This window comes from Sminthopsis crassicaudata, chromosome 2, assembly GCF_048593235.1.
Source record: "Sminthopsis crassicaudata isolate SCR6 chromosome 2, ASM4859323v1, whole genome shotgun sequence".
Taxonomy (NCBI): domain Eukaryota; kingdom Metazoa; phylum Chordata; class Mammalia; order Dasyuromorphia; family Dasyuridae; genus Sminthopsis; species Sminthopsis crassicaudata.
The window spans coordinates 376,536,510-376,554,858 of NC_133618.1; the positions used below are offsets into that span (position 1 = coordinate 376,536,510).

The 18,349-nt window shown below is 33.3% G+C and overlaps 1 protein-coding gene across 7 annotated transcripts in view; it reads right to left on the reverse strand.

The window, feature by feature from the left end:
• EML1 (EMAP like 1) overlaps positions 1 to 18,349 on the reverse strand; it is a 268,952-nt gene that overhangs the window by 82,317 nt on the left and 168,286 nt on the right. For 4 of the 7 annotated variants that reach the window (XR_012486612.1, XM_074291318.1, XM_074291312.1 and 1 more), the window contains 3 exons: positions 17,763 to 17,897; positions 1,686 to 1,714; positions 352 to 378 (listed from right to left, as the gene is read on the reverse strand). Coding sequence is in view for 6 of the 7 variants with exons in the window: in XM_074291318.1 (XP_074147419.1) it covers positions 352 to 378; positions 1,686 to 1,714; positions 17,763 to 17,897 (191 nt within the window). In the remaining variant the exon portion in view is untranslated. The remainder of the gene's footprint in view (positions 1 to 351; positions 379 to 1,685; positions 1,715 to 17,762; positions 17,898 to 18,349) is intronic. The other 3 variants (XM_074291317.1, XM_074291315.1, XM_074291313.1) reach the window with 1 other exon arrangement.

The following is an 18,349-nucleotide window of genomic DNA, read 5'->3' on the forward strand; positions in this document are numbered from 1 at the left end:
AACCACCAATCTACAGGCTTTTTAGTAGGGATATTTCAGCAGAAGTGCAGGATATAATTTCAAACACAATGGGCATCCAGGGATTGCCATATAGCTCTCTTAAGATTTTTTTAAAACATAAGTTCCTAGTATCTGCCAAGATAAACCAAGATCCAAATTATAGCCTCTAATTGGAACATATCCAAGGAGACACTTACAAATGCTTTTAAGAAAGTAAATTGAAGTGGATTATATTGCCAAAAAAAATTCATACAGGAAGACTTTGTGTTTGCCTGTATGAAAAGGAAGTTTCTATAGCTTGGGTAATAGTTTTTGCTCAGAGAGCTATGAGGTTTCAGAGGTGAAGCCTACCTTTGCAGTGTGTCACACGGCGTTTCCCTTGTGATTTCAGAGACAGAGACAGAAGTGCTTGATAAAGAGATGTTCAAGTACAACAAGACTGCCCTGATCCCTGCTCTATCACTTGTTCACTTGTTTTCAGTCAGAGGCTACCCTGTCAATTGATTAAATATTGACCATTCAAAGGATGGTTATAAGTGCATTCAATACCAAGCTCTTTGAAGTGCCCATGATATACTTCTGTGATGCATTATTTCATCAGGCTGGGTACTCAAATCACCCAATATAGATTACAATCCCTCCATGATTTAGTAGACAATTTAATAAATGATTGTGGCCAAAGGGGGAAAAAATCAATTACTATCAGTGGTTTGATGATAAGCCTCTTTGAACTTTTGCTTAGTCAGATTCTCAGACCATAGACATTACAGTCCATTGCTGGGCCATACACAAAGGTTTTCCAGCTTGGTAGAACCTTGGCAGAGCTTGTAGTCCCCTGGAATTACCTATGATAAGCAAGGGTCACCTCCATACTATGATAAGGCATTAGACAAAGATATCAGTGGAAGATGATAAAATGAATACTGACAATTTTCTTTTCAAAATATTCTATTTTAGTTATAAATTTATTTTAAGAAAAAGTAAAATTAAATTCATTTTTTCAACTTGGATACTTAAGAAAAGTGTCTGCATTTTCAATGCAATTTAAAATAAGGTTAATACACTAAAGTAGCATTTCCCTTATTATGAAATGTGTTAAAAGAAAAAAAAATAGATGTTTATAGGTATATATTAACTATTAGTGTGCAGTATAGGAAATCAAAAGGCAAAAAAAAAAAAAGTTACTTTTAGACAGGGTTATAATTTGATGCATCAGAAGCTTCCCCTTTTAAAGAAATGCAAATGTTTATGAAAGAAGTCTGGTTAGTAACAAAGGAAACAGAAGCCCTTTATCTTTCAACATAGAAAATCCTGTTATAGCATGGGCAGTGGCAATTCAATCTTCCCCCATATTGCCAAATTAAAGTACCTTAAATCCAGTTTGGAAAGGGACCAATTACAGGGTTAAGAGTCTCTAGAACCTTTAAAATCTTGGTCTCGCTGTTAATGACCAAAAAAAGAGTACCAATTATTATCTGAATCACTTGATAATTGGGAGCTAAGCCGACATTGTATACTTGTGTTACATTATCTCCACCATACAAATGTTATAGTCTTATCAGTGAATTCAGTGACAAAAGGGTTCTAAATGCTTAGATTCTATATCTCTGAAACCTTTTGTTTTTATTAATATCTCTAGATTTGAAGAAGCAAGGATATATAAAATAAAATAAAACCAGACTTACCTGCACTGAAAATTGGTTCCTTGGGTTTGCTATAGAAATAAAACAGAAAATAAAATTAAATATTGAGTCTCTGGGATATAATATACTCGACATTCATAATAAGCATGTTACCATCAGCTGGAGTAATTCATTTCATTTAAAGGTCACATAAATTTATTTTGTTCTATCACTAATGAACAAACTGAATAAGTTTTGGCATATGGATATGATGAAATAATAATGTGCTTTTTAAGTGAAATGGAAAGACATGAACTGATACAGAGTAGAGTAAAAATAATTTATATTGTAATACCAATATTATAAAAATTAAATAATTTAAACATTATTATAATTTTATGAAGAATAAAATGATCAAAACCAGGAGAAAAAGTATATACAGATAATATACAGCATATTTGTATACCCAAGTATACACCTCCTGGAAGAGGGAACAATTTAATGGTGCAAAACGAGACCTACTCTGGACACAAACAATGATGGAATTTGTTTTGCTTTATTGTGTATGTTTGTTACAACAAATATGTTTCTTTTTTTTATTAGTCAATGCGTGGAACAGGGAGAAGAAGAAAAAAGTTAATTTTTTTGTAAAAGTTTTAAATAGAGAAGATGGAGGTACTATTAATGTGGAATGTAGCATGCACTAGGCTGCTAGTTTTGTTTCATTTTGTTAAAAGTGACTTCTCATATGGTTGATGTAATTTTTTTTTAATTAAAGCTTTTTATTTACAAAGCATATGCATGGGCAATTTTTCCAACATTGACCTTTATATAACCTTTTGTTGCAAATTTTTCCCTCCTTCTCCTCACCCCCTCCCCTATCTGGCAGGTAGTCCAATACATGCTAAATATGTTGAAATACATTTTAGATCAAATATATGTATACATATTTATACAGTTATCTGGTTACACAAGAAAAATCAGATCAAGAAGGAAGAAAAAGAAAAACTAAAAAAACAAAAATGCAATAAAATAAAATGCAAGCAAATAACAACAGAGAGTGAGAATACTATATTGTGTTCCACACTCAGTTCCCAGGGTTCTCTCTCTGGGTGTAGATGACTCTCTTTATCACTGAATAAGAAACTAGTTTGAATCATCTCAATGTTGAAGAGAGCCATGTCCATCAGAATTGATCACCACAATAGTCTTGTTGTTGCCGTGTATAATGATCTCCTGGTTCTGTTCATTTCCCTCAGCATCAGTTCATGTAAGCCTCTCCAAGCCTCTCTGTATTCATCCTGCTGGTCATTTCTTACAGAACAATAATATTCCATAACATTCATATATTATCACTTATTCAGCCATTCTCCAACTAATGGGCACAGTTTCTTACCACTACAAAAAGGGCTGCCACAAACATTCTTGCACATACAGGTAGGTCCCTTTCCCTTCTTTAAGATCTCTTTGGGATATAAGCCCAGTAGAAACACTGCTGGATCAATGGGTATGCACAGTTTGATAACTTTTTGAGCATAGTTTCAAATTGCTCTCCAGAATGGTTGGATCTGTTCACAACGCCATCAACAACGCATCAGTGTCCCAGTTTTCCTACATCCTCTCCAACATTTGTCATTATCGTTTCTTGTCATCTTAGCCAATCTGAGAGGCGTGTAATGGTATCTCATAGTTGTCTTAATTTGTATTTCTTTCATCAACAGTGATTTGGAACACCTTTTCATGTGGCTACAAATGATGTAATTTGTTAATATAATATAAAAATAAAATACATCAATGAAATCTTATCATTTTATTAAAGAAAAAAATTCACCAACAGCTTTATCAATAACCTTTATGCAGAAGGAACCCTTAATATATCTAGTTCTGAGTTGCCTTCTGAGTTTAAGATCCACATCTCTGTCTATACCAGAGTTTAATTGAATTTAATTACCATTTCTATGCTGATGATTCTCAAATCTATCCATCTTGCCCCAACATATCTTTTGACCTCCAATCTCACATTTCCAGATATCTTTCAGATATCTCAAATTAGATATACAGTAGACATCTTAAACTCACCATGTTCAAAATGGAACTATTTACTTCTCTGTAAACCTTACCTGCCCTTACACCCAACTACTCTTCTCTATTACTATAAAGGCAACTCTGGTTTGCAACCTAAACTCACTGTATCTCGCCTATCTTTGTAACATCTTTCAAACACACTCCCTCCTTTCCTCTGGACAGGGTCCCACCGCCTCCTCCTTGGACTACTCCTGCAGTTTCTCTGCCCTCTAATCCATTCTCCCCTCAGCCACAAAAGTGATTTCCTAAAACACAGGTCCCCTCAGGTCCTCTCCTCCTGCCTTCAGGTGTGGACACAAAAAACTGTACCTTTGCCTCCGCCTTTCCAGTCTTCTACTTTACTGCTCTACACTTACTATTGGACTGAGTGACACTGGCATACTGGCTATTCCACAGTCAAGCCCCTCCATTTCCTGGCTCTGAGCATTTTCTTGGGTGTCTCCCATACCTGGATTGCCCTTTCTCTCCTTCTTGGCCTACAGACCTCCCTAGTTTCTTTCAGGTCCCAACAAAAATCTCATCTTTTCCAGCAAGTCTTCCCCACCCCTTCCTAATTCTGGTGATTTCTGTTATTTATTTCCTACTTATCCTGAGTGTAGCTTGTTTTATATATATTTGTTTGTGTGTTATCTTCCTCCACTAACTGTAAATTCTTTCAAGATTGGGACTAACTTATGCCTCTTTTTTTTTTTTAATTCCTAGTACTTAGTGTACATGGCAGATGCTTTAAAAATGCTGAATGATTGATTGATTACAGGATAATTCTACTTGAATAATAAGCACCTCCAGATTGAACCTGTCCAACCTAGTTCATTATTTTTCCTTCTAAATCTACTTTTATTCATTTCACTCAATCTCCCATGTTTTAAACTTTTTTGTTCTCTATCATTTTTCTCTTTCATTTCTCATGTCACAGTTTTTACATTTATCTCCTCCTCCTAATTCTTATTGTCACCATATTAATATAGAGCCCGATTAACATCTACACAACTACTGTAGTAGTATCTTAACAGGTATGGCTAACTTCACTTTTTCTTTGAGCCTTCCAAATCATCCTTTACAAGCTACCAGACAATTCCTTTATGCATAAATCTTGTTACATGGATCCTTCATTTAAGAGTAAACTGTAAAATGCTTAGACTAGGATTCAAAGACCTTCATCAAGACATCTTTCCAATCTTCTCTTATGTTATTTCTTTCCATGTAATTCATGGTCTAATCATACCAAACTATTTATCATTATTTGTAAATACCACTATTCCCACTACACCCAACACACAGTTTTCCATTTTCTTTCCTTTGTTTATGATATCTCCTATGTCTATGTCTTTGCTATCTACTAAATTCCTATTTATCATTTAAAGATAATATTATTATTAAAGAAAGCCTACTTGGATTCATTAGTTGGCAAGGACTTTTTAAACCAGTTTACCTGAACCTCACATAAAATGCTTTGTTCCTTTATTATGCATTAATTATGAATATAGACCATGGAGTAGGGCCCACCTCAGAGTAAAGACGACCTGAATTTAGTACCTGCCACTTATATAAACTGATTGTGTGATCCTGGGGAAAAAAATCACTTATCTTCACAGTGTCCTGAACAACTTTTTAAAAGAATTCCAAGTTATAGAACAAAAATTGGCTAATAAAGAGGGATCTTTTTTTTTTTCAAATCAGAAGTTATCTTTCTAGTGAAATCACATCTCCTTTCCCAAATTTGCATGTGTCATATCTTCTTAATCCATGAAAATAAGGACTATGCCATAGTAAACTTAATACATTAATTATAAATGAATATAATATTCTATACAGAATAGAGATTTAATAAGTATTAGCTTTAATTGAATAAAGTTAATTAAAAGAGAAAAGAAATACTGGTAAGAGATGATTTCTTAAAAATGGCTACTGTTATGACACACATACACATATTTTCCCAATTTCAACATAAATGCTGGCCTAATATATTTGAACACTTAAGACAGCATCAAGAATTACAGATAGTTCTTCCAACACCATTTGATCACAAAAATCTAGAAAATACAACAAATTAAATCCTAATCAGAAATCCAAGAAAAAAAATTACAGCGATGTTTTTTTTTTCCCAGACAGAGTTGGTATATATAAGGAGACAAATAAAAAAGATTTCTGTACACTGGTAACAGAATCTGGCCAGGGATGTGCCATTTCAGCACAGGACAAGAAAGGGTCCCAGATTCATACTCTGACCTTGTGTAATATTTGGGAAAATGTTCCAAGTCAGATCTATCATGGATCACATAGTTCACTATCATAGATCCAGGGTGGACTGAGAGAAGGGGACCTCTACCTAAGGGTGACATTTCTGAATTGAGCCCTCAGCTATGTACTGATTTAGAACAAATTCAGAAGCAAACAGCATGACTCTAACACCAGGACCTGAGCAGGGTCTTAGTTCCATTTTCTATCCCAGTATAAAGTCTAAAGGGGGAATAAACAGGGAAGGAATCCCAAAACAAAGGGAATCCTATAGTTCTGTCACTCTGAATTAGCAGAGATTTCTAGCAGGCAGAATAGATAGTGGTTGAGGCCAGCAGCACTCTTTTGGAATTTCTAACCTGGGCAAATCAATAGGAGTACTGTGCAGACACAAACCCAGGTCAGAAACTTGTAGAATTTAGATCAAGAGCATAATTGCCCTGTTATCATATTACTTTGGGAAGAATGAAAGCTTATACACGCCCACCCTGAGCTATCTCTGGGATTCTGAAATAGCATAACATTCAAAACTCAAGAAAGCAGCAAACTCGGGAGGACAAAATCTGCAGAGTCTGACATTAACATAAAGTCTAAAGTCAGAAATGGAAGAATGAACAAACAAACAGACAAATACCTACTATAGTGGCAGGAAATCTTAAGACAAACTGAGAAGTAGAAAATTTCTGTAAAATATCTACAAAAATATTTGCAATGTCTGTAAAATATCTACATCCTCAAAGAAAAACTTTGCATAGCCATAAATCCAAAGAGAATTCTTAAAAGAAATGAAAAGTTTTTGAAAGAATTAAGAATGCTATAGAAAATAGGGAAAATAATGAGAGTTATGGAAGAAAAGTTTGGAAAGAGAATTATTAGATTGGAAGAAGAGATACAAAACTTTACCCAAAATAGAAAAAAAAATCTCCCTGAAAATTAGAAATAATCAAATAAATTCCATTGACTCCACTAAGCATCGAGAAACATTGAAATAAAGTCAAATGCTAAAAAAAGAAGAAAATAAAAGTCATCTCATAGGAAAACAACTGATCTGAGAGACTGAGGAGAAAAAATGTAAGAATCAAAGCTGTTGATAAAAAGAGCTTAGACATCATATTTCAAGAAATCATAAAAGAAAAATGCCCAGGACTCTTAGAACCAGAGGGCAAAGTATAAACAGAAAGAATCTAATAGATACTCATTTCCTGAAAGAAACCCCAAAATGAAAAATCCCAATAATATTTTAATCTAAATATAAAATTTCCAGGTAAAAGAAAAAAAAATAACATAAGCAGCCAAAAGGAAATAATTCAAGCACTGAGAAACAACAGCCAGAATCACACATAATTTTGAAATCAACACGAAGAGTGATGAACTTGGAATACATTATTCCAGAAGAGAAAGGACAAAAGCTTATAAATAACTTACTCAGCAAAACAGTATAATCCTATGGGGGAAGGAGAGGAAATGGACTTTAACAAAATACATTTTCAAGTATTTCTGATGAAAAGATCGGAGCTGAATATAAACTTTGAAATATAAACACAGGAATTAAAAGAGGCAAACAAAAAGGTAAACATTCATGAGCAATCATAAGAGACTCAACAAAAATAAACTGTTTACATTCTAATATTGGGAGATGATACATGTACCTGAGGACTTTATCATAATCAAGAATCACAGGGGAAATCTGATTAGAGTATTTGAGAATGTTTCTGTTATATTTATAGGATCTTTAAAAAAGAATGGAATGTAAAGTTGAAAGAATTTACTAGTGGAAGGAAATAGAAGAGGAAGGATTAGGAAAATTATCTCATATAATTTTTTGTGTGCAAGTAGAAATCTATATAAATACAGAGGAAGTGGTATAGTGAACCCCACTGTCATCTGGATTGGTCAAAGAAGAAAAGAATATAATTAGATTGGAATTAGCTGGTTAAAGAAATTCAGCCAGATCCCAATGAATGTAAAACAATGAATTCCCAGAAGTTCCAATACATATTTCCAATAGGCAATAAGTAATTATCATATTTTATGTAGTTATAAGTTCAAATAATGTGAATTCAATTACATGTAACAGCTTCAGGGGATTTATTGTTCATATTAATTAGGATCTACTAGTACATTTCACTGAAGAGGGAAAGGGAAAGGAGAGAAAGTAAAAGAGAAAATAAGATGAAAGGTACATTAAAACAACTAGATAGTATAGTGAATAGAACAATGGACCTAGAGTCAGGAAGACCTAAGTTCATAACTAGTCTCAGATATTATTTACTAACAAGCTGTGTGATCCTGGGTAAATCACTTAATCTCTGCCTCATCAATTTCTTCTGTAAAACAGGATAACAACACTTATCTCCCGTGTTGTTGTGAAAATAAAATTGAAATAATGTTCAGAAAGCATGCAAATCTCATAAAAGTTAGCTATTAGGATTAATCTTAAACAAAACAAAGTCTAATAAGGATATATTTCAAAGAGCAGCTTAATAAAAAATAAAGGATAACAATATGTTATTGGCCTTGGATAAATAAAAGAAAAATTGGATATGGGAACAGAACTAAATTTAAAGAGCTGGTGCTGATTTCATTTCTTATCTCCTTTTTTGGTATGATCAGAGAGTGAGAATCAAAGAGGACAAGTATAAGAAAATAGGATGGAGGGGAAATACACAATTAATTTAATATGAATAGCATGAACTTATCTATAAAACAGAAGAGAAAAGAAGAATTAGAAAGCAAAATCCAATAATATACTGTTTACCAAAAAAGCCATGTTTGAAACAAAATGATATTTAAAGAAAATGTTTTCATTTGAATCTATTATGCTTTGATGGCCTAAAAAGGCAGGAATAGATATCATGAGCTCAGATAAATAGAGTTAGTCAAATGAGATGAACCAGGAAACTACATTTTATTGAAAGGTGTCTTGGACACCTTTTAATTGTCAAACATTTATGTTCCATATTCAGTTGCATCTAAATACTTAAATGAATAGTTAAATGAAGAAATACATGAAGAAATAGACAGCAAAAACTAGGATAGTGGGGGATATTGATTTTCCCTTCTCAGATGCAGAAAAATCTAACAAAAAAAATGGAATATGACAGACCAGAATTTAGAAAAGTTAGAGATAATAGACTTTTAAAGATTATTGAATGGGAACAGAAAGTACTTAGTTAGATAGATACAGACAGATAGATAGATGGTTAGATCAATCAGTTATGTATGACACCTTTATCAATATTGATCAGAAAAGCAAAAATATTAAATACATCTTTTATGGACCAAACTGTAATAAAATTTATTTTCAGTTAAACTTAAAATGCTTTTTCTCTTAGAATTAAAAACAAACTCTTTTACTTGGCATTCAAAGTACTTAATTTAGTTCTAATCTAATTTTACAGTGTGATTCATAATACTCCCTATAGGCACTCTATGTTCAATCTTTTTCTATCATGTCCAACTCTTCATGATCTAATTTTTGGATCTTCTTGGCAAAGATACCGGACATTTCCTCCTTCAATACATTTTACAGAGAAGGCTAATGGGATCTTGAAGAATGAACACCATCTTTCCTCACTTCTACCTCTCCAAGTTTCCTTACAGGCTCACTTCATATACCACTTCCAAGAAAGCTTTCAAAAATCCTCCAGGCACTGGTATTCTCCATTCCATCCCAATTACTTGATATGTATGGATATGTGTGCATTTGTATATATGTGTATGAATGTGTATGTCTTTCCTCACTTAGATACAACTCACTTGCATATCATGGCATTATCTTCCTGATGTCATGGTTCTTTTCAAGAATGAAGGACAAGCAACATGTCCTAATAACTTTTTTTGTGTATGTATAAACACACACATATCTTCATGCTCAATGCCTACCATATTAGCTAATACTTAGCATGGACTTACTAAATGCATGTTGGACTAAAATTAATATAAATGTGGCCTATTATTATTAGGAATCTGAATTATGACAATTTACACATATCCTGAAATCTCTAGTTATACTAAAGATTCTTAATTTATAAAAACTTCCATATGATTTTATTCAAACAAATAATTTCAGTGTGAATATTTCTCATTTTAATGGATAAAACTGATCTGGTTTGAGGATCAAAATGATGTAAGTAATGTAGATACCAGATGATGGTAGGTACCAAAGTTGGAATTCAGTCATGTGTAGAATCCACATTGGTTATTCTCTTTGCCAAAAGGTAAATTTATTTAGGGAAGAAGTTACAGACAAAATGAAGGAATATAACAGACACTGGAAAAGGTAAATATGAATGGGAGAACATATGAAAGACAAGTTCCTCCACAGAATTTACAATTACCAAATAGAAAGAGAGCACTCCATGAAGTTGGGACATGCCCTTAATTGGCAGGCTAAATCCTGAAAGGGACTGAGCATCCTGAACGAGCTAATTAGCTATAAGGAGAAGTGGAGTTGGGAAGCATAGCGGAGTTAGAAGAATCATGTGGCATGGGGTAAGAGAGGTAAATAGAAAAACACCACAAAGCAGAGTTTCCCGGTTTTTTTCTCTCTGTTCAAAATACTATTTAGGGCCTCATCAAGATTATATGCTCTGAAATTTGCTCATAACTTAATATGTTTGAATATAGTAATTTTCATAAAAACTCACTTTTAAAAACATAGAAACCAACTTATCAAAGATATTAAAAGCTTTATTTTAACCAAATCAGTGGTTGATTATAAGTACACAAAGTCAATTAAAAAAAAAACCCAAAAACTCTTAAGTGGAGATTGTTTCTATAGATCTTAAACTCAAATTTTGGGATAAAGAAATATGTGAATTTGTGAAAACCTAGATGACTTCTAAGGTTCCTTTCTGTTCTAAATCTGTGGTACTATGATTTTTTCCCTTATTCTGATAGTCTGATGGGTTTCAAAGCATAACATATAATTTAAAACTGTTTGCCACTAGGTGGCATTATTTAGTTTTATATATTTTGGGTGTTAATTCTAAATTTATAGACCTTACATATTAATGATATATGCTTGTTATAACCTTGTCATTTGGTAAGAACTTTTATCTTTTCAAAACTTTTCCTGAAATTTTGGGAATCTATGCATTGTATTATTTGTTCATATAATGTTTTCTTCAAATGCAAAATTGGAGGACTTTAGGATAATAAAAATGATTTTAGTTTAAAACTGATTTCGGTTTTAGTCTACTGATAAAAGTACATAATGCACTTAAAAAGGGAAAATAGATGTTTGCATTTGTTAAAAATGTAACATTTTAATTCTAAAGTAAGCTTAAGCTATATATTAAAATAAAACTGAAGAAGTTAATGGTAAACATTTTACAGATGAACTTTTACATTTTCCTATCATGTAAAAATTCTTTTTTTTTGTTTTATTAAAGAATCACTTAATGACTATCTATTAGATAATACTGTCTTGATTTTGTTGGAAGGATAGATTCATAGATTTTCTCTCACTAACACCCATCTCTGATATAAGGAGACACAGTGGTGCAATGGTAATATACTAAATTTGGATTTAGAAAATTTGACCACTAGTTTTGGCACCAGCATTCGGCAATAGCATTATATATATACATATACATATATATATGTAATTGTACAAATAATATTATTTCTCTACATTTTGGTACCTACCTACTTTAAAGGTGGTTGTGAGAAAAGCAACTACTTTCTATGGTCAGAAACTTTTCTTGTTGTCTACTTCTTTTCCTAGTTTATTACTCAGCTTTTAATTCTTTCTTAAAGTAGGGCTCTATTTCCAAGGTAGAGGATATACTATCCCAAGCTTAGGGGTTTTATGCAGCTGTTTTCAGAGATCCTACCCAGTACCTAACTACAAGCACTCTTTTCTGCCCTGGAATTGTTAGGAATGTACCCATCCCATTGAGGCTATAAGACCTAGTGTGCTAAAGTAACAGAATCCTGCTTTGCTGGTGCTGGGCCGGGATTGGGGCTGTGCAGCAGCAGCTTGTGTTGGGATTAAGTGCTAAACTCCCATCTGGTTGGCAGAGAATTGACTTTCCAAGTCCTTTCATTTCTGCCTCTTGGAATCCTTGTTTTCCTTCAAGATTTTGTTCAAGTATTATTGTTTACAGGAAGTCTTTCCTAGTTCTCCCAACTCTTAGTGCCTTCTTTTCCCACTACAATCGTCCTCCACTCAGATTTCAAATTGATCATTCTAAAGACAAGCCTGACCATATCATCTCCCTAATAAATAAACTCAAGTGGCTCCTTGTTTTTTCTACTATCAAATATAAAATCTATTTGACACTCAAAGTCCTTTATAATTTGGGTTCCTCCTACCATTCTCAGGATTTTTTATAATAACTTATTCCCACAAACTCTGTGATCTTTCACTAGATCCTTCCTGTTCTTCAACAAGATACTTCATCTCCTGACCAAGACAATTTCACTCTTTTCCATACCTGCCATACTTCTCTTTGGTCTTTTCATTTAAGTTTTAGCTAAAATATCACCTTTTAAAGGAGCCTTTTCCAATGCCCCTTAATGCTCAATGCCCCTCCTTGGCTTACCTCCAATTTATGATGTATAAACAATGACTGTAAATAGTTGTTTGCATGTTGTCTCCCCATTACATTGTGTGCCCCTTGAAGGCAGATTCTGCCTTACAACTTTCTTTTTATTCCCAGTGCTTACTTAGCACATTATAGATGTTTACTAAATGCTTAATAGTTGACTGTTTGACTTGAAGGCAAGTTTTACTTCTGTCTTTGTATTTTCAGTATTTAGCACAGTGTCTGGCATATATTTAGTGTTTAATCAATTAGTAATTGTTTACTTTCTTGATGAACTTTTCTTTATCATAAACAATTATATCATAACCTAGAATACTGCCTTAGTTGGGGTTTCTTAACATGCCATGGATCCTTTTGGCAGTTTGGTAAAGTCTAATTACTACTGTGATCTGTTGCTTACATTCATAATTGAAGAAAATATTGAACATCTATTAGAGGTTGCTGAAAATGGAAATGTAATTCTTTTCCCATCCAAGTTCATGAACCTCCTAAAATCTATGTTGGGTGTCCATGGATTCCTGGTTAAAAAACTCTGAAAGAATGATGAGTATAATCACAGTAAATTATCTATTAGACTAGTTGGTACCCTAAAATACCTAATTACTATACAGAGTACCATCATCATTCCAGTGTCAATATCTCACTTGTAGTATATATATAGTCACAGGTTTAGATCTAATCTTAAAATGACTTTAAAGGTGGTCAAGTCAAATGACCCCTTTTGGAGATGAGGAAACTGAAGCCTGGAGAAGTCAAATGACTTTCCCAAGACCTCACAATTGGTAAATGTTATAGGCAAGATGTGAAACCAGGTCTTCCTGACTCTAAGTCTAATATTTGAAGCCAAACCTTATTGATTGATTCTATCTCAACACCATCAATCTCATGAGCTTATTTCATTTTCTCTACTCATATCCTAATTTAGCTATTAATAATCTTTCACCTGAACTACTTAAATAATCTCCTATTTGATCTCCATGCCCCAAATATCTCCCCATCCTAATTTTGTTGTTGTCTGGTTACTTCAATGGAATACAACTCTTTGTGATCCTATAGGGGGTTTTCTTGGCAAAGATAAAGGAGTAGTTTGTTATTTTCTTCTTCAGCATTCTCCTTCCTTCCTTCCTTCCTTCCTTCCTTCCTTCCTTCCTTCCTTCCTTCCTTCCTTCCTTCCTTCCTTTTTTCCTTCCTTCCTTTTCTTTCTTGATGAAGAAACTGAAGCAAACAGGGTTAAGTGACTTGTTCAGGGTCAAGTGACTTGTTCAGGGTCACACAACTGGTAAGTGTCTGAGGCTGAATTTGAAGTTGGATCTTCCTGATTCCAGGTCCAGCGCTCTATCCAGTGTGTCATCTAGCTGCAACATCCCTCCCACCCAATACATTTTCCAGGTAACTGCTCCAAATAGCTAGGGTAATTTTCCTAAAGAACCAGGTTCAATCATTCAATAAATTCTCCCATTACTTCTAGGATCAAATATAGACTCTTTTCTTTGGCATTTAAAACTCTTGAAAAACTGGGTCTTTCCTACCTTTCTAGTATAATTATACATTTCTCCCCACCAAACTCTTTATGATCCATTCACAGAGTCCTATTTGCTGTTTTACACAACACTCTATTTCCAGTCTCTATATTTTTGTGGTCACTTAATGCCCAAAACACCTAGAATACTCTTTCTCTCCTTATTTCTTCTTGGAATCCCTGATTTCTCTTAATGCTTGGTTCAAGTGTCACCTTCTGCAGAAATCCTTTTTTGTTCCCCTTGGCCACTAATGGCTTCTTTTTCAAAGTAACTTGTATTTGATTTGTATGTTATAAAAAATTATATGCGTATAATGCATGATGGCTCTTCAATTAGAAAGTGATCTCCTTGAAAACAGGGATTACTTTGCTTTTTTTTTGGGGGGGAGGAATAATACTCAGTTATACTTTTCAGAAGTCTAATTAAATTCTCTTATAAATATCTTTAATGGAAATATTTACTCATTGCATTTACAAAAGCTGTGGGATTTCTAAGATAAAACAGAACTGAAGTTTGCACAATACAGAGATTCCTGTGGAAATCTTTAATAAGAATCAGATGTACAGTAAAAGAGCCAAGTTTACAAAAACACCCAGATCTAGATGTTTCAAGTCCACCTTTCAAAGTCTCCTTTTGAATTCAGAGGAAAATGATGTGCAGCCACAAAATTTTAATTCATGTTTGTTTGCCCATTTCAATTACATCAATATTTCATAGGCTCCACACAGTATTTCCATCCCATTATTATAATCCTGTGATAAGAAACACACTGATAAAAGTAATTCAAAAGTAGACTCTTCCAATTATTTAGTTCATGAATGAAGCATCGATATACACAAAAATAAAATATATCTCACATTCAGAAAAAGGCTATTGCTAAACTTCAAAAACATTTCTGTGAAGTGATCTATAAGTGCCATCTAGGAATCAGAGTGAACACATTTACAAACTTGTTTTACAGGAATACATCAGAATGTGCAAACTTGGAAATCTGACAGCTTGTGGTTTACAGTCATAGCTTTATGACTCAGCCTTCTCCCAACATGAACATTTGGAAAAAAAACATGTCTAGCCTATGTGTATAAAATCCTTTTACCAATGGTACATGTGGCCATCATTTAAAATGACAAAGCAATTAAGCATAATACCAGATGTATATAATGAAATTGGTCTCATCTACATAAGAAATGTGCTATAGTTATATCTTTGCCAATTAAGTGGCATCAACTAAATTCAATTTTTAAGTAAGCTATTAAAATACCCACTCTGGCTTTTATTCAATAGATACTACTTTTAGAACAAAACCTTAATTTTTGTATAATAATTTATAAAGATTAGTTTCAGTGTAAAAATATATAAAAAAAAATTAAGGCTAAATGAATTTCATTAAATTAACAAGTCCACTACACCATAGTTTTTATATAATGATTAATTTCATTCAAATGTCAAAATTGCCATTTTTGTTACACTTTATTTTTCATAATAATTGAACACAAATTTGAATTTCTAGTACCTAATTTAAAATAATTTGTTAAATTTTATGTCAAATAAGTAATAAAATAAAATAGGATAAATTAACAATTATAGCATTATATTTGGAAACACAAATTTAGAAAAAAAGGGCAAAATTCTACACACTTAAGCAAATATACAGCAATGATATGTATTACAATGAAAACTGAATGTTTCTCTCTTTAAACATAAACATATTTGTTCAAACTGCAAATAAGAATCATTTTCAAATTTGTTTGATTGGATTTTGCTTTATTGTCTGGAAATAATTGAAGCCAGAGATTTATAGGATGATAGATTTTTAAATTGGGAGGGACCTTAGAGATTTATCCCTATCATTTCTATCATCCTTCCAAAAAATTTAGTTCTATTCTGAATTTTCCTAGTTTTACTGAGATAATTCCAATCTTTTTTCCTCTTGTCCTTTTTCCCTTAAAAAATGTCATTTATTATGAAATAAATAAAATAAATAAAAAACTAATTTTCTTGAAGGGAAAGGAAATATTGGAGGAAATGATAGAAATGTAACAAAAATATTAATAAAACTTATTTAAAACAAAAGAATATTTTCCTATTGTCTACAACTACTGATGCTCTACATCCCTAATTTACTTCATAATTATATTAAATTTATTCTATACAAACATCTATCTATCTTCTATAGGACACTCAGTCAATAAATATTTATTAAAGGGGCAGCTAGGTGGCACAGTGGATAGAGCACCAGCCTTGAATTCAGGAGGACCCGAGTTCAAATCAGGTCTCTAAGACACTTAACACTTCCTAGCTGTGTGACCCTGGGCAAGCCACTTAACCCCAGCCTCAGGAAAAAAAAAATAAATAAAAACAAATAAATATTTATTGTAACATGCTGTCATCTCCAGAAGCTGCCGATCACTCTCTGGGAGGAGATCTGCTGTGTCAACTCAAATATCTCAGACAGATTCTTCTTCCTGTAGAGAACCGTTGTCTCCAGACAGTTGCCGTTAACTCTGGTCCAGAGAAGTGATTTCCCTTCCTGCAGAGACTTGCCTCAAGTCTGGTCTAGATTAGAGGGAACTCCCTTTTCCTCCAGAGCTGCCCTCTTTTATCCTCCCAGAGAATGGGTGTGGGATAATGCAAGGGCTTCTGGGAAAAATTACTTCAACCAATGAACTTGCTCCTCCTAAGCATGCAAGCTCTTCCCCAGAAATTCACAAGTCAAACTCCCAGGAAAGGCCGGAACTAGAAAATTGTCAAGTACCGACTTAGCACTTAGTAAGAACCTAATATCTCATTATCTCATTAGCACTTAGTAAGAACCTAACAATTTATTAAACACTTTACTATGTGCCTGGAATGATATACAACCTGGAGATACAAAAAGTAGCCCCTGCTCTCAAGGAGTTCACAATCTAATGAACAAGAGAAATGCAAACAACCATATGCCAATAAGACATACACTGGATAAATTAGAAATAAACAACAAAGAGAACACATGAAAATTAAGAACAATTAGGAAAGGTTTCCTTGAGAAGGTGAAATTTTAGCTAGAATTTGAAGGAAGTTAAGGAAGCCAGGAAGTAAAGATGAGAAAGGAGGGAATTTTAAGCATGGGGAACAGCCCAAGAAAATGCCTGGAGTCAAGGATGGAGAGCCTTGGTTGAGTAATAGCAGCAAGGTTAGTTTTACTAGATTGCAGAATATCATGGAGTAAGTAAAGAAAAAGTATAAGAAAACTGGAAATGAAAAAGGGGGACAGGCTATGAAGAATTTTGAACATCAAAAGACTTTATATTTGACCTTGATATAGACAATGGAGTGTTTCTTAAAAGAATGTAAGAGATTTGAAAGCTCTTTGATTTTTACAGCTGTATTGTTGAGTTTAACACATTCTCATCACATAGATTTTTGTTGACTTACTGATTTTTGTTTGTTTGGAATGGTTCTCCCATACTGATGTAGGAAATTCCTGAAAAGGATACACCTTCAGCCAGTTTAAATCGACATCTATTCTATAATTTATAATCTTATAGATTTCCTGGAGCATAGGAGGGCAAATGATTTGCCAGGCTCACACAGCCTTATCACTTTAAAAAGGAAAAAAAAGTTCAGAGGTTAAGTAATCTGTCCCAATTCTAACAGCTCCAAGAGCCAGTCTGCCAATGAGAAAGCACAGAATATCTGGATGTAGCCCCAAAATGTTATTTCTCTGATTAATCATAGCAAAAAGGAATAAATAAGTCCCTTACCTCTCACTGTTCTTTTTACCACTAGAAGAGCTGCTGGTGGATCCTGTGCGGTTACGGTTCCCTTTGGAATCTCCATGGCTTTCCCTCCGGCCACCTGGAGACACTCGTTCACTAGAGCTGGTTCTTTTGATGGTGCTAAAAAAAGAGGACAGCAAATTAAAATAAAATCTACAAAAAGGAGAATCTTTAACAGAATGAATGAATTTATATTAGATTGATTTTTGAAAGCAAGAAAACGTGAATAAAATACCATAAAATAATAATAATTGGCATTTATGTAGCACTTTGATGGAATATTTTGCACCTAAACATTTGAAACATGCAAAGACAGAGCACAGAATCTGGAAATCAGAAGACCCCTCTGTACCACTCATAATTAGCTAATGATATTGTCCAAACATTATAGTGCACATATGAAATGAATTAAAAGGAAAATATGGCATGTTTGTATACTAAAGTAACCCTTACATAATTCTATAATTTTGTTTCTTTGATTAATCTCTAGAAAGAAGACCTTAAAGTGTCTTACTATTTTTTACAAAAATTAAAGAATACAGATATCCTAGACTTCTCACTTTTCCAAAAGC